Source organism: Esox lucius, chromosome 24 (genome assembly GCF_011004845.1).
Source record: "Esox lucius isolate fEsoLuc1 chromosome 24, fEsoLuc1.pri, whole genome shotgun sequence".
NCBI lineage: Eukaryota > Metazoa > Chordata > Actinopteri > Esociformes > Esocidae > Esox > Esox lucius.
In genome coordinates, this window is record NC_047592.1 from 18,700,909 (window position 1) to 18,725,316 (window position 24,408).

Here is a 24,408-nt window from a genome sequence, read left to right on the forward strand (position 1 = left end):
GTCAGAGAATGGACAGGGCTCTCTAGGATCACATCATTACATGTGTAACATAATGTAAAAATAACACTGTCAAACTGGAATCAGCACTTATTCACTGGCATAAGAGCTTCCATCATTCAGTTACAGAATAATACATAATAACTCATATTGGAATAATAAAATGACTGCCCCATGGACCTACCAGACACTGTGATGTTGACAGCATTACTGTACTGTCCTGATCCAGACTCACACCAGTACACTCCACTGTCCCCTGTGTCTGTGGAGGTGATGGTACATGTGGACCCTGTTATTGATCTCCAGTTAGGGGAACACCCTGACTCCACTCCTGTCTCTGTGTATCTCATCAGTCTCCATCCAGTAGAGTTCCCCTTCAGATCACAGGTCAGTGAGAGAGACTTTGATGTAAAGTGTTGAGTTCTGTTGGGATTTATTCTGACAGACACTGAAGACTGCAGATCTGAACAAAGACAGACAGAGTCAAACCTCTAATCCTTCATTTTGTGCACATGGGGGTAACCTAAATATAATTGAATGTACTTACCTCCTGACCAGAGAAACTGAGGTTCACTGTAGTCTGTGTAATAGACTGGGTCTCCTCTCCCAGCTCTACACACATATCCTCCTGTGTCAGTAGGACCAGCAGGACTCAGAGTGTAAGACTCTTCAGTAGTCCCATATCCAGATAGGGTCTCTACAGAGTAGGACTTGTCCAATAGAGAGGGTAACCCAGCTCTGTAGGGAACAGTCTTGTACCAGGAGAACCTCCAGCCTGTAGACGACTCTTTAACTTTACAGTTCAGAGTCACTGAGTCTCCAGGGTTCATCCACTGAGGAGAGATACTCAGGACAGCCTTGGATTGATCTGTGAGGAGACGGGACCAGTACCAAACTGTCAATCTCACAAAGTATTCTAGTTTGCCATTAAGATGTTAACATTATTGGATATCCTTACATGACACGGTCAGTTGTGCAACATCACTGGTTTTGGATTCCTTGTTTCCCTTTACACCCATACAGGTATATGACCCAGTATGAGATGTGTAGACAGGACTGATTCTGTACTCAGGCTTTGTGTCAGAGTAAACTGACTGACCATTCTTATAGAAGTTATACTCCCAGTCAGTGTCTCCTCCCCCCTGTATGTCACATCTGAGAGTGACAGTCTCTCTTCTGAATATCTGGGTCCAGTTAGGTTGGAGGGTCAGAACAGCAACAGATCTCTCTGGACAGAAAAAACACAGACAACTAACTCAACTGAATTTACAGAGACATGATTTTGAATGTATCAATGTACGTACACATTACTATACGAGAGCTAGAATTAAAGTGATAGAGTAAGCTGGCTAAATATTATGACATAAATGACTTTCCGTTCATGTTAGACAGCTAATTTCAATACAACATGCTTGGACTCACCAGTAACCTGTATGTGGACTGGTTCACTGTACTGGGTGTAGTAGACAGGGTCTCCTCTCCCAGCTCTACACCTGTACTGTCCTCCATCAGAGACACTGACCTGGCTGAGTGTGTAGGAGGATCCAGAGGTTGTAGCTAATGGTTCAGAGTCTTGTCTGTGTCTGTACCAGTAAAACCTCCATCCAGAAGACTCTACAGTACAGGTCAGTGTGACATTTGGCTTATTAGCTGTTGGTATTAAACTATGTTTAAGGGGATAACTCAATCACCACTATGAATAAAACAACAAAATATAAATAGAGATGATCTTACAAAACACTTTCAGTTTTACTCCATCACTCCACTCAGAATCATATTGGACACTTCTGTGTTTTCTGATACAATGATATTCACCACTGTGAGATGTGTAGACAGGACTGATTCTGTATTCAGGCTTTGTGTCAGAGTAAACTGACTGACCATTCTTATAAAAGTCACACACCCAGTCAGAGTCTCCTCCTTCTATGACACATCTGATAGTGACAGTCTCTCCTCTGAATATTTGACTGTTGGGCTTTAGTGTCACTACAGGCTTTAGTTTATCTACACAAACAAAACCATCATAGTACAATTACCTTCAGTATCAGCCATAATTAGATAATGTATAGACTTCTCTTAAATAAATACACTACTAAATTACCTATTTAGTACAAATGGACTTGAGAAAATTAAGGCAGTGAAAGAGACAAAATAGGATTATGCACAAAGAGATGGAGGTATGAATGAATTACCTTGAGAGTGACCACAGTAAATGAGGGCATTCAGTACTACAACAAAAATAGAGACATTCATTACAGTACAGTAAAAATAAAGTAATGTACACTGTGCTGTAGTAATAGAGTAGTAATATTTATCTTAGTGTACTCTGAACTCATGACAATCAAAAAAATAGAACATCAGTACTCACAGAGTTGAATACAGAGACAGATGTGATCCATTCTGTCTTGGTGACGAGAAACTCACTCTGAACAACAGTTGTACTTACAAACCACTCTACTTCCTATATGACAAGAGTTTAGTTAGATCAACCCTCCTCATCAAAACATGGACAAAAAGAGAAATGAAAGCTAGGGACCTGAACATCATCTGCTAAAGAAACCATATATTAGCAGATGATGCAATGTTTATTTTCAGATTAACATCTTATGTTTGGATAAAAGGCTTGACCCTGGTTAGTTGCTCAATATTACTAGAATAAAGAATAGAAACCTGAGATGTAATCAAAGCATCACATTGTACATAATTCACACAATTCAAACATAATAAAAAAAAAAAGTAAAACATCTGCCAACATTTAAATGTTACCAACACAAATGAACTCAATGCTACAATAAAGTACCTGCTTTGCCACACACTCAGACTGTTCTTAACATTGACATACAACCAGGCTGTTCTTAACATTGACATACAACCAGGCTGTTCTTAACGGATGAAACTAAATATAATCTAGCCAACATTAAATTGATAAGTCGGACAAAGACCCCCAACCTGCACCCATCTTCACATGAGGTATATACTGGTATTTAAGGAGTTTTTCTTCAAAAACCTGTCCCATATATTAGTGGAATGAGCAGCCCCATCCATCTTCTTCCGCTTATCCGGGGCCGGGTCGCGGGGGCAGCAGTCTAAGCAGGGATGCCCAGACTTCCCTCTCCCCAGACACTCCCTCTAGCTCTTCCGGGGGGACACCGAGGCGTTCCCAGGCCAGCCGGGAGACATAGTCCCTCCAGCGTGTCCTAGGTCTTCCCCGGGGTCTCTTCCCGGTGGGACGGGACCGGAACACCTTCCCAGGAAGGCGTTCCGGAGGCATCTGAAAAAGATGCCCAAGCCACCTCAGCTGACCCCTCTCGATGTGGAGGAGCAGCGGCTCTACTCTGAGCTCCTCCCGGGTGACCGAGCTTCTCACCCTATCTCTAAGGGATTGACCAGCCACCCTGCAGAGAAAGCTCATTTCGGCCGCCTGTATCCGGGATCTTGTCCTTTCGGTCATGACCCAAAGCTCATGACCATAGGTGAGTGTAGGAACGTAGATTGACTGGTAAATCGAGAGCTTCGCCTTGCGGCTCAGCTCTTTCTTCACCACGACAGACCGATACATCGACTGCATTACTGCAGAAGCTGCACCGATCCATCTGTCAATCTCCCGTTCCATCCTTCCCTCACTCGTGAACAAGATACTTAAACTCCTCCACTTGAGGCAGGCACTCTCCACCAACCTGAAGTGGGCAAGCCACCCTTTTCCAACTGAGGACCATGGCCTCGGATTTGGAGGTACTGATTTTCATCCCCACCGCTTCACACTCGGCTGCAAACCGTCCCAGTGCATGCTGAAGGTCCTGGTTAATAGGAGCCAACACGACAACATCATCTGCAAAGAGCAGAGACGAAATTGTGTGGTCCCCAAACCTGACACCCTCCGGCCCCTGGCTGCGCCTAGAAATTCTGTCCATAAAAATTACGAACAGAACCGGTGACAAAGGGCAGCCCTGCCGGAGTCCAACATGCACTGGGAACAAGTCTGACTTACTGCCGGCAATGCGGACCAAGCTCCTGCTTCGGTTGTACAGGGACCTGACAGCCCTTAGCAAAGGACCCAGGACCCCATATTCCCCAAGCACCCTCCACAAGATGCCGCGAGGGACACAGTCGAATGCTTTCTCCAAATCCACAAAACACATGTGGATTGGTTGGGCAAACTCCCATGAACCCTCCAACACCCCGTAGAGGGTATAGAGCTGGTCCAGTGTTCCACGGCCCGGACGAAAACCACACTGTTCCTCCTGAATCCGAGGTTCTACTATCGGCCGTATTCTCCTCTCCAGAACCCTGGCATAGACTTTCCCAGGGAGGCTGAGAAGTGTGATCCCCCTATAGTTGGAACACACCCTCCGGTCCCCCTTCTTAAAAAGAGGGACCACCACCCCGGTCTGCCATCCCAGAGGCACTGTCCCCGACCGCTAATAATGAATAAGGAATGAGCAGCCATCGTTCAAAATCAGTACCTCCCCTTGGACTCAACTTCAAACTAGCTTCTTGTGACAACAGAAGGTTCATTAACTTTTTGACAGTCACTACTGTCCGACCTCAGTAGGGACTTTGTCAACCAGGTGGTTATGTACAGTAGCAACATTAAAGTCCTTCGATTTACATCAATAATTACCAGCAGGTACATCAGAATCTATTAAATTCAGTTTGAGTGTAAAATATACAACTGATCATGTTTTTAGGGTACCAGAGTGCTAGACAGTTAAGTGTTGGTTGAAGCTGTGTGAATTTCCTTCCTGAACCTCAAACCCTCCAGCCTGATTAACATAAATGATGTGTGTCAGGTCCTGGCTGGGCTGCCTCTATGCATGTCTACACTTGAGTTTTTGTTAAGTTCAATTGTTTCTCCACATTTCTTGGATCAGTGTTTGTGCTAGGTGCTTCAGTTTGCAGTTGTAACTTTCCTTTTGTTATTTTTTGTTTGTGGAAGAAATATATTAAAATCGTGCCCTGCCTTCCCAATACTGTGACAGAAGGATCGACCACCAAACCAGGACCAAGCGGAGGTGGACCATGAGGGAGCTCCTCAATGGTAAGGAGCTCTTCACCGACGAGGAACACCTCTGTGGTCTGGCCCAGGACAGCGGTGACGCCAGCATTGTTGGCCTGTGGGTCCTGTGCATCGTTGGCCTGTGGGTCCTGTGCATCGTTGGCCTGTGGGTCCTGTGCATCGTTGGCCTGTGGGTCCATTCTGTCTTGGTGATAAGTAACTCTCTCTGAACTACAGTTCTTACAAACCCCTCTACATCCTATATGATGAGAGTCTGGTTAGATTGCACCTCTGTACTCTCAAAAAGACAAAAATATATATTTATTTTAGACCAACGTCTCCTCCTAGTTGACCACATGACAGGCTGGTTCCTTCCTCATTATTAGAATAGAGTGTAGTGAGTGGTGAGAGACAGTGGTTCAACAGGTTTACCACTAGGGTAGGGTAATGAGTGCAAGGGAACATAATCTTAGTGATAAATACAAATATGTAATCTGTCTCCATATTGTTAGTATTATTGTTTTCGTAAACCACAATATGTTGGAAGCCTTTATTATAAGTCTAGCTACAACTTTATCACATGCCTAACATTAAAACGGCATGTGTTTCTGGGTCCACCCAAACTGTGCAGACACCCAGAACTCAGGGATGCCCACAATGGCATGTGTGTGTGGGACAAACCTAGACCCAGAACTCAGGGATGCCCAAAATGGCATGTGTCCCTGGGACCACCCAGACCGTTTAGAGACCCAGAACTCAGGGATGTCAAGTCTGGTCACTTCAACTTACGTATGTGTGTGTGTGCCTATATCCATTATCATAAGCGCCCATAAGGTATAGGTCATTTAACACAAATGTTACAGTAAAATGGCATGTGTTCCTGGGGCTACACAGAAACTTTGGAAACCCAGGACTCAGTGATGACAAATCAATGGCATGTGTTCCTGGGCCTTCCCAGATGCTTCGAAATATAGGACTCAGAGATGTCAAGTCTGGTCACTTACACTTATATGTGAGTGTAATTATCAGCAGCCCTACAAACTCCAGTATGCAGATGAACGTTGTGTTGTAGCTTACTATTTGTAGCTACATGGTGCCAGGACAACAACCTCTCTCTCAACGTCTAAGGATTAAGGAGATGATCGTGGACTCCAGGAAGCGGCAGAGGGGGGGTCATGACCCCATACACATCGATGGAGCTGAAGTGGAGAGTGTCTCCGACTTCAAGTTCTTGCACAAAATTGACTAGTACTGTGTCTCCATGTTTATATAAGAAAAATAATATTGGAGTAGGGGATCTGGTGTTTTATGGTCATCATTGAATGGTGTCAGTAGATCATTGGGATCTCCATCAATCTGTTTAAACCATCAGTGTATCTGTTCTTTGTCCAAATGCTGTGTGTTCCTTTTGAGTTGAAAAGGTTACCCACAAGGTCATTGGTTTAATGTGGGGTGGGAACTGCCTGCCCCTAGGTTAAAGCCTAGGTATTGATAGGACAAAGGGGACGTGTGTGCAGCATCTTACCACACCCCTTTTTCCTTGTATAGAGTACTGATGATTGTCCTGTATTTATTTAGCTACCAAACATCCTTATACAGTAGTTAATAGTGTTGATACCAATATTATTGTTTGAATGCTCCCCTTGGTGCTTCATCACATGTACTGACAGACTAGCAAGAAACACTAATGTTACTTCATACCCAACCTTTCAGAATTCTCTTTCATCATTGAGATTATGTGTACAGCCTGAAACATTTGTGTCAAATGTGTTTGTCATGAACAATTTAAGGAATCAAATAGACGGAGGCCAACTGATAAAGGGCAAGACAGCTTAGCAAATACATGATCTGGATAAAACCATGCATAACACCATTTTAAAAATTGCTTGATTCCTTACAACCAAAGGCATGTGTACATCATTTTTCCAAACACCCAAAAGAGATAATAACAATCAGGCAGGTGAAGCAAAGGAGAAATGTCCTTCAAGAGACAATTTGCAACCAGACAATGTCCCATTGGTGGTCATCCAGGAGAGGCAGCTGTAGTCTTAGGCCTACAAGTAAAGCCCTTCAATGTGATTTGAATAAATCTATACCTTAACCAGACCTTACCTGAAGATATTTTGCATTATTAGCATAATGAGTCCATTGTTTGTGTTACCTCAATCCAACAGAATTTAGGTTAGTGTTCTAAAAATATTTTAAAAACACAACTTATCGTCATGAGCACACATGGGGCTCTATTTTAATTCTAATGTACAATGCAGTGAAAAGGTACCCTTACTGATTTCTTCAAACAAAATGTAATATAAGTAAAAGAAAACCCATGTGAACACAACATTGTGTATAAATTATCATTTTATTTTCTAAGGGAAAAAAAGTATTCAACACCCACTGTATAAAAGTTATTACTAGAATTTTCAAAAGGATTTAGATTTAGACCTTGTTTTAATGTTTAAGTAAAACCTAAAAAGGTATAATAGAAATTGTTTCGTTTGTGAGAACTTCTCAGGTAAATAGTAAAAAACAGCAGGTATGTTTTTATGTGCTGTTATTAATCATGTGTTGTAGAAGTAGTTAGAATCCTGTAAGCGACATCAAAGTAGTCAGAGCTATGGTAATCATGTATTGTATATGGGAAGGTTGCTGATCTGGTCTAGCTTAATATTTACTACTCTTATGTGTATGGGACTGTGGTCTGAGTGGAAGGTCCTGATGGATAAGACAAGAGGGCCTAGATGTGAACTTCCTGTTCTCTGGGACAAAGCACTGGGGTTGCATTAAACGTTATCCTAACCTTTATGATGCACATTATTGGAGAGCACTGTGAGCACATGTGGACACAAACCTGGGACTTCCGTGGGTCAACCCAATTTCTGAACTATTACCAAAAATATATCTTTTGGGTTGAGAGGCAGTGCTACAAAGTCACTACGTCATTGAGTAATGTCTGCCAAATAAAAAAAAAATACATATTTTCAGAAATTGATTACCTTAACTCTGAAATCAGACAATGCAATTGAACTTTGATAATTGCACTGAAATCTCATCTTAACCCTTTGACGCGTACGATCACACCGGTGTGATCAGTCTAGAGTGGTCCCTGAAGCGTACGATCACACCGGTGTGATTAGAACGTATTGTTTAGAACGCATCATTAGAACGCCTAGGTACGAGTGACGTAACAATGGCTGGTCAGACCGCGCTGTTATTTACTCACATTTAGCTCAAACAGCGTTTATAACTTTATTTCCTGATTGTAATTGTTTCAAGACCACACTATGTTATTAACCAGGTAGCAAGCATAAAAAAGTGTTACTTACGTACCAACAGGTAGGCAACACTAGAAGTTAGATTTTCTACAATAAACATAATACGCAAAAACGAATTATATTAGCGACTACTACAGAGCATCTAACCATTTCCTGAAAGAGCTGACAACCTGTCAAAATCATTGTGTAAAAACTTTCAAGTTACGTTACCTGTTGAGGGTGCTGCTATGCTTTTTATCAATCAAAGATAAAGAAAGGTGAGTAACTCTAAGACCTGATGGTCATTTACATTTGCCAGTCTTTCGGACAGATTTGCCATCCTGGGAAAACTATGATCTTCATTTTAGCTGCGCTGCATTACAGGTCAAACTTTGTTAGCTAGCGGTTAGCTGACGTTTGCTAGCGGTTAGCTGACGTTTGCTAGCGGTTAGCTGACGTTTGCTAGCTAGCTACAGTTACACATAAACCAGCTCTTTGCAGCTCTTTGAATTTGAGTCAAAAAGAGAAGCTTGCAATGCAATGTATTTAGTGTTCCTTACCTGGCAAAGTGACTTCATGTCAACCGTCTGAACGCCACTCAATGCATGTAGCTAACGTGGGGTTAATCCAGTCAGTTTGTTTTGGTAGGGTTCACGCACAATAGTTCAATTGGCAGATCTAGTAGCCAACCGATGGCGCAAACTAAAACAGTATTACAGCACTACTTTTGTTGAGAAAAAAGCTCATAATCTTCAAAAATCTACCTTTTCACTGATCGCATTTGTCCATTACTAAATGCAAGAATCGGAATCTATAATTTTTTGAGAGCTTCTGAATAATTACGTAAAACTATTTACACACCACCTATTGCCTGATAGATTGCGTATGTTTTATTGATACAACAAGTGAAGCGTTTCAGTATCTTTCTCGCCGCGATCTTTAGAAATAGGACAGCATTTTTAAGATTGGTTCATAATTATTCAATATACATTTTTAACAGTTACTACCTGTAGAAGTTTGTTAATATGATTTAAATAAAAAATTAGATGCATAACTAGTAAGCAGCGTGGTGTTTTTGGGAAGCTGCAGATTAAATGTTTTGTGACGTCACAATCAAATTCTGGAACTCTGAGTGAGTGCTGAACTCACGCGCAAAAAAACTCACTCTGGGGGGCCGTTAAGGCATATTTGAAACTCACGCGTGAAAAGGTTAAATAAACCGTTGCCTCCAGTGCACATGCTGTGTTGCAGTCTGACCTACTACTCTTCCGGGAAAAACTGTCATATATTTCCCTATAACATTTCTGAAAAAGGCTAACATCCAAAACAATCATCAATACTTGCGGCGAGAGAGGCGCTGCTATAACAATAACACCTTGTCAGATGGCTACGCTGACTGTGGGTCTTCAAAGTGAAACAACATGCTGCACATGCTGAACTGCTGCCATGTATACAGTATGTCACCGCCAAAAGACTGACGGTCCCACTGGGTCAACATGCTGCACATGCTGAACTGCTGCCTTGTATACAGTATGTCACCGCCAAAAGACTGACGGTCCCACTGGGTCAACATGCTGCACATGCTGAACTGCTGCCATGTATACAGTATGTCACCGCCAAAAGACTGACGGTCCCACTGGGTCAACATGCTGCACATGCTGAACTGCTGCCATGTATACAGTATGTCACCGCCAAAAGACTGCCGGTCCCACTGGGTCAACATGCTGCACATGCTGAACTGCTGCCATGTATACAGTATGTCACCGCCAAAAGACTGACGGTCCCACTGGGTCAACAGCTGCTATTGGTCCTGCAAACTCCTCAGCTGTCAACAGGCACTCAGTGATTGGCACCACAACACCAGTGGTTGTGTCAGTAGGGAGACCACTGCTCTCCCAGTCAATATGCGGGATGTTTTAGTCCTGCAATGTGTAGACAGATTTCTGTCTATTCTGATGGCCTTGTTCTTCATTATATTGCCTTTGGCAAAACATCCTTGTTCATCCTATTCATCTGTTGTAACATTTTATATAGAGTGCAGATTAACAACATAATTAATACTGTAGTTAATTAATTCCTCATCATTCTCTGGAAGTATATTGAGTAGCGGTCCCTTCTGGTTTCCATCTGTTCGCATCGAATGGTTATTCCACCTATAACATTTATGGAATCAGTCTGTGTGATGAAGAACTTAAAAGACATTTTCACAACAGACGTGTCAAAATATAAATGTAACATTAAAGTAGGACATGGAACATCTAATACATAGAATTTGAATTGTTAATCTTCAACTCTTTGTAGTGTCTGACGCCAATGGGATCAGAATGATCTGTCTTTGCCCACTTGCCCCTTATTTATGTAGATTAATACTTACAGATAGACGGTGACTTGATTGAAATGTTACATAATGTTCCATAAATACAAACATTTCAAATATTACTACACCAGTTCCATGGATAGACTTTACTTGACACAATAATTATCCAAACAACCATTAATTAAACATTTACTCTGGCATCAATATAAAAAATCTGCCAATCTATGGACTTGAAGTGGTTTTGATTGGTAATAAATACATACAAGTGATGTCAATAAAGCCAAACATTCACCAGGGAATGAGGGATGGACTATACTTTCTGTCAGCAACAGGTTGAGATTAAGATTACATCTTGCCTATAACGTCAGAGTATTTAGTTATTTACTTGTTGAGTCAGGGCTCTCCAACTACATTCCTAGAGAGCTACCATTCTGCAGCGTTAACCATAATTCAGCATACCAGATTCTACTAAGTAGATGTTTGATAACTTGAACCTAATTAACTAGAACTGGAGTTGGAGGAAAACCTACAGGAGGGTATCTCCTCAAGAATGGGTTTTGACCGGGCTACAAGCAATCACAATACATCACATTAACTGAGATACTGCAAACCTCTGACGATTTAGGAGTACCAACTATAACAAACAAGAAATGGCGGGACGCTCGATCTGTGGCACATCTGCGCGTGCAGTTTACAATTTCTGTATGCATTCCGTCTGTGTTGTGGGAGATTGTATAGAACTATTTGAATTGGTCTGAATATATGTGATTGGGTACTTCTTGTGACTCTCAGGTGAACTTTGAAATATTTGGAATTTCCGATGTGGTGGCAGTAATGACATTATAAGGAAAGTATGTTGTAGCAACGAAAATAGGAGTTAATATTTCCCGGTTGTAGTTACGTAAGATCGTTACCAAACTGGTACGAAAGTTGTTACATTGTCAGTACGTCCTGTAATTACGTTTCTTCTACACCCTGAGCAGGTAAGGAAGATTAACAATTATGTGATCGTTAATGTCCTTCAGATAACGTTGCAGTTAAGTAGGATCGTTACCAAACCGGTAAGCAATTAGTTACATTGTCAGTACATCGTGTAATTACGCTCCTGCGACGTGCTGAGGAGGTAAGGAAGGTTACCAATTATGTGGTCATGCAATTACCTTCGGAAAACGTTGCCACAACGTTTTGAGATGGTAATGTCATGACATTAACAATTCATATCGTCACGGTTGGTCATGGTTACTTAATGTGTTAGCTGGGAAACTAGCCAGGATAGCACGTCTTAGAGCCACCACGTGGTAATCGTAGTTAGGCACTGTCAACGTAATTATTACAGCACATTTTCTATCCAAGCCTGTGGTAATAGCTCCATATAGTGACTTAATCAACGAGGGTTGGTGTACAGTAATAATCTTAGGACGGTTTTCATTCAATCCACACTGTTATTTATATTAGGGTTGGTATAATATAATCTAAAACAATCCATGTGGATTGCTTTTTTGGTAGGGTTGGTACTGTACAATATGTAAGAAGCCAAAATGTTCGATCCACTGCATGTGATAATTGTAGTTAAATTGTTAGCTAGTGTTGGTATCAGTTTAGTTTCACCTCCGATGTTACGTTTTATGCACAGGTTACAGTCTTGTCTAGTAATTTTTGAAAACTTCCTGGCTTTGACTGTGAAGAAACTAGCTTCATTAGCATCTGGAAAGAAAACAGTCTTGTTCTTGGGTCTTGATCGTTTCAAAATAAAGGTCCACGCAATTTTGAGCGTTAGAAATCAATAAAATTCAAATAATAACTTTTTCACACCGGGCCAGTCGGTGTTGGATACATTTTTCCCTCAGAAAATAAAATACTCTAAACTACTTGGATATTCTTTGACTTACACTCACCTAAAGGATTATTAGGAACACCATACTAATACTGTGTTTGACCCCCTTTCGCCTTCAGAACTGCCTTAATTCTATGTGGCATTGATTCAACAAGGTGCTGAAAGCATTCTTCAGAAATGTTGGCCCATATTGATAGGATAGCATCTTGCAGTTGATGGAGATTTGTGGGATGCACATCCAGGGCACGAAGCTCCCGTTCCACCACATCCCAAAGATGCTCTATTGGGTTGAGATCTGGTGACTGTGGGGGCCATTTCAGTACAGTGAACTCATTGTCATGTTCAAGAAACCAATTTGAAATGATTCAAGCTTTGTGACATGGTGCATTATCCTGCTGGAAGTAGCCATCGGAGGATGGGTACATGGTGGTCATAAAGGGATGGACATGGTCAGAAACAATGCTCAGGTAGGCTGTGGCATTTAAACGATGCCCAATTGGCACTAAGGGGCCTAAAGTGTGCTAAGAAAACATCCCCCACACCATTACACCACCACCACCAGCCTGCACAGTGGTAACAAGGCATGATGGATCCATGTTCTCATTCTGTTTACCCCAAATTCTGACTCTACCCTCTGAATGTCTCAACAGAAATCGAGACTCATCAGACCAGGCAACATTTTTCCAGTCTTCAACTGTCCAATTTTGGTGAGCTTGTGCAAATTGTAGCCTCTTTTTTTTACCCTGTGGGGTCTTCTGCTGTTGTAGCCCATCCGCCTCAAGGTTGTGCGTGTTGTGGCTTCACAAATGCTTTGCTGCATACCTCGGTTGTAACAAGTGGTTATTTCAGTCAAAGTTGCTCTTCTATTAGCTTGAATCAGTCGGCCCATTCTCCTCTGACCTCTAGCATCAACAAGGCATTTTCGCCCACAGGACTGCCGCATACTGGATGTTTTTCCCTTTTCACACCATTCTTTGTAAACCCTAGAAATGGTTGTGCATGAAAATCCCAGTAACTGAGAAGATTGTGAAATACTCAGACCGGCCCGTCTGGCATCAACAACCACGCTCATAATTGCTTAAATCACCTTTCTTTCCCATTCTGAGATTCAGTTTGGAGTTCAGGAGATTGTCTTGACTAGGACCACACCCCTAAATGCATTGAAGTAACTGCCATGTGATTGGTTGATTAGATAATTGCATTAATGAGAAATTGAACAGGTGTTCCTAATATTCCTTTAGGTGAGTGTATATTACGTTTTGTTTGAATATGTGAAACAAATCTGTGTGACAAAAATGCAATAAGAGGAAATCAGTAAGGGGACAAATACCTTTTCACTGCACTGTACATTAGAATTAAAACACAGCCCCATGTGTGCCCATGAAGATAAGTTGTGTATTTAAAATATTTTTACCCCAGAGAACACTAACCTAAATTCTGAAAGGCATTAAACTGATCACTAGGCTGAGATTCAGGACCTGTGGTATAACACAACCTTATATACCCAGAATATGACAATGCTAAGAATGCAAAATATCTTCAGGTAAGGTCTGGTTAAGGTATAGATTTATTCAAATCACATTGAAAGGCTCTTACCTGTAGGCCTAAGAGTGCAGATGCCTCTCCTGGTTAGCTCATCTCAGCCTTGTTAGATTTACATGTATTTAACTGTTAGGCTAATAGTTGTTAATGTAGATTGGTATAGATTGCATTGTCTATTAGGTGACTTGGCAGAGTACACAGAGGGGCAATACACAATTTGGTTTTCTGGGTGATTGAAAGTTTAAACTCTCATTTGACCATGTTCACTTCGTCAAAGTCAATTTTCGTCTTCGTCTTAAAAACATACAGCCTAAAATGCTGCTGAATTGTAAACTGTGTAAACATAAATCTTATTTATTATCCAACACTTTATTTATACAAGTAATTATGAGTTTTGTTATTTTGAAAGTACATTTTAAACATATATGGTTTCTGGAGACAAAGCATTACCAGAACTAAGGAGGTCCTAATCTGGATTCCGTGACCAACATATTTGTGAACCGTAAAATGCGATTCACAAATATGTGGAGCAACTCACAAATATGTAAGGCCACTCACAAATGTAATGCAAGGCACAAATCTGTAAAATGCAGGTGACAAATCCTATGACATTCACAAAAACATGTTACATTTATTTGCTAATAAAAGGTAAAGCCTGGTGGTTGATGTAATTCAACATTTTCAGTATGGTTGCACTCCAACGTAACATGTAAAAACGTAGTCATAATGTATTACTGTTTCGTATCCACATTGTGGAGTACTGTAAAAAAGTTAAGGTTATCCAAGATAGACGATGTTGCATGCTAGCTTGTCTCTCCTCTTTGCCCATGCAAATAGTTATATTATTGACTAATAATATAACTAACCAGCTAAATATGAGAAGGCCTTCTAACGTGTAGGCAAAATGTCTACGTGTATGTCTAATAATGTGTATGTATTTGTATAAAACTTACAATGATGTAACTAGAAGTCTATATATAGTGTCAATATAGTGTGGTTTCATTATTGTCTAGTTGGCTACTTGAATCAATTTAAAGTTGTTTTAAAGACTTAGTAGCGTTTAGTGTCAATGGCTGTTATTCTCTGTATTTCTAGAGCCTGCTTAGATACCGTAGAACATAAACCAATAGAAAATATTTTATCTTGGTGAGGTTATGGCAGTTAGCTAAGATTTGTTTTAGGGAAATAGCAACACCATGTTTTTCTTTGCTACACACAGTATTTTTTTTTGGTTATTTTGTTATGGTTAACCCTAACTAGATGCCCAGGTTTAAATGATGTTGTCTTACAGGTACATTGGGTTTGCCTACTAGTATACACATTGTTCTAGCCTTTTTGTTACGTTACAGCCTTATTCTACAATTGAGTAAAAAGAAAATTAATATCCCTCATCAATCCACACACAATACCCCATAATGACAAAGCAAAAATATTTGTTGCTTTATAGGTTTATAAAAATAAGAGATTTCTCAATTCATTTATAAATGAATTGATTCAATAGTTTGGATGACATTAGAAATAAATTAATGATCAAAGAAATCATCCATTGTCATTACCCCATGTCATTTAAAAAAAGTAACATTAACATCTGTTGATATCATAGTATGATACAAATCCATCGTGTGTGTGGTAATGTGTGTGTGTCACATTTCTGTGATTGTGTTCATCTCCCTCAAGGGCCTGCAAAATATTAACACAGAGTATGTTAGGAGATACTCAGATATACTATAATATCACACCATTATTTCCATTCCCTTTAATAGATGTGATCTAGTCTTACTGTGGAATGTGTCTTGTTATGGAAATTCATGAACTAATGTACAACTAATGTATAATGTATTACCTGGTATGTAGCTCTGGTCTTTGTTTGTGACACACGTCTGCATAATATCAGAGCATCATTAGGTTATCTGACTTATCTGTTTATCTGTTTATCTGCTTAAACCAATAAGAGTATCTGTCCTTAGTTCCTCAGGAATGTAGCCCTTGGGATTAGGAAGGGCAATTGGCCCCTTCGGGTAAACACAACAGTTAACATCTAGGGCAGGAAGGATACGGTGGGGGACAGCTCGCCCTTGTGGTAAAACCTGTGTGACATAAGACAGCTGAGCAGCATCTTACAACACCCCTTTTAAATGTAATAAATACTGACTGTTCATGTATTTACCTCAGAGATTCCTCAGAGGATTATTCTGTAAGCTTTTGACGCGTCTCTCTATTCGCAAATAAACTGTTAATTGTGCCAACATAATTTTGTCTCTGTACTTACACTTTTCAGAGTTCCTATCAATGGAAGTGCCATCACAGTCTTTACTGGAGAATATACTGATTCTGACTCTGGTTGTTTGTGTAGTAGATGGGAATTAAACAGAAGAAGAATATATTTGTTATTATACAGAATATTATCCAACTATATTCAATGTGGGTTAAAGAGGTATGAGGTTATGAATGGGAAAAGATGAAGAGGGATGTCCAGTCTTACTCTTCTTCTGGGTTTTGACCATCTTTCTGAGGTAAATCTCAGCATAGGTTACATCAACTGGCCATTATGGCCACTGGTTGCGAAGGTGGTGCTGATCAGCCAGAAAGATTCACAAATAAGTGTATGTTACAGAATGTCATGTATATGTAGATTTGAGCCCTGCGTCATCTAAACCAAAGGCTTTCACATTTGGAATTTCATGGCTAACTGAGAAATGCTAGTGATTCTACTGATATACTACTTATAGATTCTATATAAATATGTTACAATATGTCCAGGTCAAAATGGGCAGTTTAAACATAGAAGTCCCACATTACTCTCTTTATATCTGTCATATTAAATTAAAAAACAACTGTAAGTGTTAGGAAAGGGAATATTCATATAGTTCACAGACTTTCCACATCTAAAAGAGATTCAACCATATATCGTGGAGAAAAGCAAACTGAAAAACATATCACAGTTTACCATTTTCAATGTTGCCTGATTGATCATACTACTGACCTTTATACCCAGCATCAGGAAACTGACCATACTACTGACCTGTATACCCAACATTAGGAGACTGACCATACTACTGACCTGTATACCCAGCATCAGGAGACTGACCATACTACTGAACTGTATACCCAGCATCAGGAGACTGACCATACTACTGACCTGTATACCCAGCATCAGGAGACTGACCATACTACTGACCTGTACACCCAGCATCAGGAGACTGACCATACTACTGACCTGTATACCCAGCATCAGGAGACTGACCATGGGCAATTCCACCGTTATGGACATGACATTTGCAGTCAAAACATAAAATATAAATTCTCAGAAAATGCGTATTACCAATATATTTAAATGTCTGTTTATATGTCCATACTCCCTTAATAAAGGAGTACAGACATTAGAAAAATATCAATCTACACATGCGTTTTATATTTAATATGAGGGAAATACACATGCGTTAAGGACGTGACAAAAAAAGACGCGAGTTTGTGGGAGACAATATACTTTGTTGAAATTCTGTGAATTAAAATGCACAAGCCAAAATAAATAATACTAGTTGAATGGATGAGTGTTGGCTCTCTATAGAACATGCATTATTTATTTTATTTTAGTTTAGAAAAATCCATTTATGAGGAAAAACGGACGTTACGGATGTGACTTCTTTCCGTTATGGACGTGACCGTTCCGAAATCATCACTTGGCTGACGCTGGAAAACTTGAACAGAGACCTTTTTGTGTGTCTCTTTTTATTTGAAACAACAAACATCTGAGACATCAGTAAGGTAAGTCTGCACAATTAATCAAATTTAAACTGAAATCACCGTGTTATAGATTAGTTCACGCATATCTCTCATGCTGCTAAACTGTAACCGGCATGTGAGCATGTTCAAAACTCAATTCGGGCATGATATTGCTTGCTTGATAATGTGTTTTTATCACCAATGTGTTTACTTTAGACCCCGAAAGATACGGAATTGATAATGCTAAGATACATATATATGTAGTTTATCATATCGATATTCTCCGGAGTTAAGACCGGTTTCCCCTCAGTCCCGTCAGTGAATTGAAACGCTGTCTGATTGTAACAGTGTGTTGGCCTGTGTCTATATAGAACAAACAGTCTGGAGAGCGGTTTTTTTTTTTTTGCATGCAAAAAAGCAATCATGTCACAATGATCGCAATTTTATGTTTTGTGTCAAACTAATCGCAATGTTTTAAAAAAAATAACGTTTTGCGTTGTTGAATGTGCATCGTGCTTTAAAATAGCCACATTATTGCAAAATTAGCCAATGCATTGAAATAATAATTGAAATGTTATTGTCTTAAGTCAAAATCACAATGATTACTTCATTTCATTAGGCCCGATGGGTTTTTGCCACGTTTATATTGGTTTGGATGTCAGGAGGATCAAGACGATCTGTGTGAAAGAGACGCCCAAAATACTTACCAATTACTGCAAATAAAGTAGAGATTTTGTCCAGAAATCGCAGATCTACAATCACCACAGAAATAACTGCCATTGACCACAGAGGGCGTGCGCGGGAAAGAAAGTGAGTCATCACAGAAGGCGGGTCTCATATTTCTCTCTCTCTCTCTCACACACGCGCACGCACACTCCATGGTACTAGTATTAATTGATTTCTAAAAAGTTCTGATGTACAGTAATAGAGATCAATTTAATATATGTGTGGGGTTTTTTTAACAGTAAAATGATGAAAGACCAAGGTGAGTTTAAATAAGTTTGACTTCTTTCCACTCCATTTCAAGCAATAGATCGATTTATATTGTAAAGTTGATGAATTTATCTTTTCGTATTGATTTAATCAGAATGCTTCTTGATTGCCTTTGTTATGTGTCATTATATTGCTTGAAATAAATAAATAAATGAATTAATTAAACAAATATGCGCTGGTCAAATCATGCATGATTTAATGTGAAGCGTCCATAACGGTCACGTCCGTAACGCATAATTAGGTTGTTTAGAGCAATTAAGTGAGATGATTTGTCAATCATAACTAGAATGGACATATTTTGGCTTTGTACATAAAGTTTCAAATTAATTGTAATAATAATGATTATACAATCTAAACTTATTCTTTAAATCGTTACGGACGTGACACAGCACTTAAGCGTCGTGACTTCCTAAATATAGCCTTTATAAATGTAAAGGGAAATGCAGTTATAACAAAGTGAGTGTATTTATATCTCAGTCATGCCCCCATCTTTCTGCAAAATCCTTACTATCAACATAAAGTATAATTAAAGGAGTCTTTGATCCCTCTTTTTAAAGCATGAAAGAGGTTTGTATAAAAAAAGCAATTTTAGTATCTGTGCACACCTTATCTGAGGTGAATAAACAGAAATGTCCTTAAAATTTACATGACAGCACATCAATACAATAAAATACAGATCCAAATGGACAACTTAGAAAGGGTTTTGATTTTTTTATGATAACTTTATTTTTTTAATGCAAGGTTGACATTTGCGTGGAATTGCCCCCATACTACTGACCTGTATACCCAGCATCAGGAGACTGACCATACTACTGACCTGTATACCCAGCATCAGGAGACTGACCATACTACTGACCTGTATACCCAGCATCAGGAGACTGACCATACTACTGACCTGTATACCCAGCATCAGGAGACTGACCATACTACTGACCTGTATACCCAGCATCAGGAGACTGACCATACTACTGACCTGTATACCCAGCATCAGGAGACCGACCATACTACTGACCTGTATACCCAGCATCAGGAGACTGACCATACTACTGACCTGTATACCCAGCATCAGGAGACTGACCATACTACTGACCTGTATACCCAGCATCAGGAGACAGACCACACTACTGACCTGTATACCCAGCATCAGGAGACTGAACCTGGGTAGATCCTTGGTCATGTTGTGGGTCCTGGTTGGTGCTCTGTGGATGGATGGTGCTACAAGGAGAGATACATGAATGAAGAATACAGAAAATATGTTACTTTATAATAAACATCGTATAGAGAGATCTACTTGCCAGAATATTCTGTTTGAACAAGAAACTGTGAAGACAAATACTAATTATTATATCAGGTCAATTATGATTTGAATATTTGTCTTATAAACATGACCTTAAAAGTTAAGAAATAGTAAAAGTATCACCTTTGTTGTTTTTATATCAACAAAGCAGGATCAAGAAGATGGTCAGTAGAACAGCAGCAACAACCAGACCCACAACCACTCCTACTAGGACTGATGTCGTGTCACAGGTGTCGTTGTGGTGTGTAGTGAATAAAGGGAGCCAAACGCAGGGAGGTTGTTAACATAAATGTTTCTTTTCTCTTTTTAAAAGGCACACAAAAAACAAGAGCGCACAAGCACAAAACAAACGTGCAGACAGCTTCTCAAATACAACACCAAACATAGAACAATACCTCACAAAGACGCCCAGGAACTAATATAGGTCACCTAACGAGGGAATGGACACCAGGTGTGTGTAATAACAAGACATGACAGTGCCGTGGGAGCTTGGGGGTGGAACCCGGAGGTGAGGCTGACCGAGACCCCCAACTGGCCCATAAAGGCCTTCCAAACCCGAGACGTGAACTGAGGGCCCCGGTCAGAGACAATATCCTCTGGCACCCTGTAGTGCTGGAAGACATGGGTGAACAACGCCTCCGTTGTCTGCAGAGCCGTCGAGAGACCGGGGAGAGGAAGGAAGCGGCAGGCCTTTGAAAACCGGTCCGCAAAAACCAGGATCGTGGTATTGCCTAGTTAGGGGATGGATCGGTCAGAAAATCAATGGACAGGTGAGACCATGGTCGTTGTGGAACGGGCAAAGGGAGTAACTTACCTGCCGGTAGGTGTGTAGGTGCCTTACACTGAGCGCACACTGAACAGGAGGACACGTACGCCCTCACATCCTTGGCCAGACCAGGCCACCAGTACTTATTAGTAAGGCAGCGTACAGTACCGTCTAAGGCCTGCACGCTCCTTGTCCCCTGCCTGAGGTGCACAAGACGCTCGCCGACCTCCCTGCCATCGGGCTTCTCCCGAATCCCTGAGGAAGGCTTAGCTGGATGGTCTTCCTCTGCGACAGAGGAGACGATGGTAGGGGCTGTTATGGTAATTTTTAACTAAGGTACATTTGAGAAATGTCTGTCTTTCCATTTGGCTGATATGTAGATCTTTACTTTGATTGTGACACGTCTGTATAATATCAGAGGATTAACAGGTATTTGGGCCATGTCCTCCTGCCTAGAAGAAGGGTGTCAGTCTTTTGTTCCTCAGGAATGTGGTCCTTGGGGGGAGTAAGGTCAGTTGGCCCCTTTGGGTAAACACTACAGTAAACATTATGGCAGGAAGGATAAGGTGAGGGAAGATAGCATTTGACTTGTGTGATAGAACAAAGGGAATGTGTTTGATTGACATAAGACAGATGGCAGCATCTTACCACACCCCTTTTTCTATGTAATAAATACTGTCGGAATGATGTTTTATTTAGAGACTATTCACTGTTACTTGTAACCTGCGTATTCTCTCCTTGCAAGTTATTACAGCCGTTTATTGTGCAATTGATTTCCCCTGTCTTACCTACCATTTTCATAGAACTGTTTTGCACTTAAGAAATTGCCATCACAGGGCACCTCGGCTGGGCAGACCACTGCTGGCTCCGGCTCGGCCAGCATCCTCGCCTCCAACCGCCGCACCCACCACCCCGGGGGGAAGGGCGTGCGTCTCCCACGTGAGTCCTCGTTACAAGTTGAGGATCCAGGAACTATGACAGGAGAGAGAACAGCAAGACACCATGAGTTGTAGAATAAAGACAGTAAACAAAATAAAGTAGGGGACATGTTTCTTTATGCTTTGGATACAGAATATATATTTGTGTTTAGAAAACATGCAGGACTGCAGAGTTTATCCTTGTTAACAAATTATCGAGAACCACTGATTTAAAGACTGTAATCTTAATATAATGTTAGCGCTACATTACTGCACCCAATCACCTATTTAGTTCTGTATATAAATGTAGTTTGCGATGATTTATGTATGGATTGTTGTTTCTTTGTTGGAGAACGGTGTGGGTTTCTATAAATGAGACTAATCCTAAAGCTGCATTATCGTTGTGTCGTTGTTTTCCTTTTTGCCTCTTCTGTTTCATGCTCAACCCTCACACTTCACAATGATGTAAATGTAATTTGATCATGAACAATTTCTCACCTCTCGCTGTCACCCAGCTTTCAGGAGATTCTATTTTATTTGATTTACATTTATAGAAACCTTCATCTGACTTAGATACTGTAGGGATGGTCATCTCGCCTGTGGTCTCATTACTGAGGAGTACTCTATTTTTGTAAACATCGGCATTGGGGTTTGTGTGTGGTTGATATCTACAGCTCCGGAAAAAAATTAAGAGACCATTGCACCTTCTTTCCTTTCCAAAAAAGTTGAAAAGGAAAGTTTTGAGTGAGGAACAGAACAACTCAATTTGCAGTGATCTCTTAATTTGAACCCTTCTGTTCCTCACTCAAAACCTGCCTTTTGACTTTTTTGGAAAGGAAAGAAAAAGTGCAGTGGTCTCTTGTTTTTTTCCAGAGCTGTATACGTACAGATAAGATTCACAGAGTCTCCTTCAGTCACAGGATGGACAGGGCTCTCCAGGATCACATCACCACCTGTGTAACATAATATAAATATAATACAGTAAATCTGGAAATGTCATAAATCATATATCAATGTCTTATGAATTTCTATTACATTAGAAACTGTAATTCAGTGACAAAATTCTACATACTATTTCATATTTGAATAATAAAATGACTGCCTCATGGACCTACCAGACACTGTGATGTTGACAGCATTACTGTACTGTCCTGATCCAGACTCACACCAGTACACTCCACTGTCCCCTGTGTCTGTGGAGGTGATGGTACATGTGGACCCTGTTATTGATCCCCAGTTAGGGGAACACCCTGACTCCACTCCAGTCTCTGTGTATCTCATCAGTCTCCATCCAGTAGAGTTCCCCTTCATATTAAAGGTCAGTGAGAGAGATTTTGATGTAAAGTGTTGAGTTCTGTTGGAACTTATTCTGAGAGACACTGAAGACTGCAGATCTGAACAAAGACAGACAGAGTCAAACCTTTCATCGCTCATTTTGTACACATGGGGGTAACCTAAATATAATTCAATGTACCTACCTCTTGACCAGAGAAACTGAGGTTCACTGTAGTCTGTGTAATAGACTGGGTCTCCTCTCCCAGCTCTACACACATATCCTCCTGTGTCAGTAGGACCAGCAGGACTCAGAGTGTAATCAATCAATCAATCAAAATGTATTTATAAGACTCTTCAGTAGTCCCATATCCAGATAGGGGCTCTACAGAGTAGGACGTGTCCAGTACAGAGGGACAACCCAACTCTGTAGGGAACAGTTATGTATCAGGAGAAACTCCAGCCCCCCTAAAATAGGCCTAGTTACCTCCCTGAATAACGACATAAGGCATTAAAAAACCGAGAGGAGTTTAGGGAAAAATACTCTAGTGGGGCTAACGAGTTGATTTAAACGCCATGTCATTTACAGTGTCTATAAGTGACATGAATAAGGTACAGCATAAGGAAAAATACAACTTTAGTTTCGCCTAGTGAATATGGCTTTTTTCACTAAAAACAAAGCTTGAACCGGTAGGCCAGCTATTTTCAGAATAATATACATCAGAAGGGAAGGTTCAAACATTGCACAACCTTTGGTTTCCCAATTAAGCACCTACACAATTTTAAGTAAATTTTTAAAACTTAAAAATTTCAATAGCATTCTCAGCATGTGACTGAGACAAACAGTGGGGAGAGTATTTGATACACTGCCGATTTTACAGGTTTTCCTACTTATAAAGCATGTAGAGGTCTGTAATTTTTTATCATAGGTACACTTCAATTGTGAGAGACGGAATCTAAAACAAAAATCAAGAAAAACACATTGTATGATTTTAAAATAATGAATTTGCATTTTATTCCATGACATAAGTATTTGATCACCTACCAACCAGTAAGAATTCCGGCTCTCACGGACTTGTTCGTTTTTTTTTAAGAAGCCCTCCTGTTCTCTACTCATTAGCTGTATTAACTGCACCTGTTTGAACTTGTTACCTGTATAAAAGACACCTGTCCACACACTCAATCAAACAGACTCCAACCTCTCCACAATGGCCAAGACCAGAGAGCTGTGTAAGGACATCAGGGATAAAATTGTAGACCTGCACAAGGCTGGGATGGGCTACAGGACAATAGGCAAGCAACTTCGTGAGAAGGCAACAATTGTTGGCGCAATTATTAGAAAATGGAAGAAGTTCAAGAAGACGGTCAATCTCCCTCGGTCTGGGGCTCCGTGCAAGATCTCACCTCGTGGAGCATCAGTGAGGGATCAGCCCAGAACTACACGGAAGGACCTGGTCAATGACCTGAAGAGAGCTGGGACCACAGTCTCAAAGAAAACCATTA

At 40.5% G+C, this 24,408-nt stretch overlaps 1 protein-coding gene across 1 annotated transcript in view; it reads right to left on the reverse strand.

The window, feature by feature from the left end:
* The window catches only part of LOC105009296 (obscurin-like), a 51,905-nt gene that overhangs the window by 9,131 nt on the left and 18,366 nt on the right, over positions 1-24,408 (reverse strand). The window contains exons 5-6 of the mRNA XM_034290644.1: positions 545-865; positions 182-460 (exon numbers count right to left, since the gene is read on the reverse strand). Of these exons, the coding sequence (XP_034146535.1) occupies positions 182-460; positions 545-865 (600 nt within the window). The remainder of the gene's footprint in view (positions 1-181; positions 461-544; positions 866-24,408) is intronic.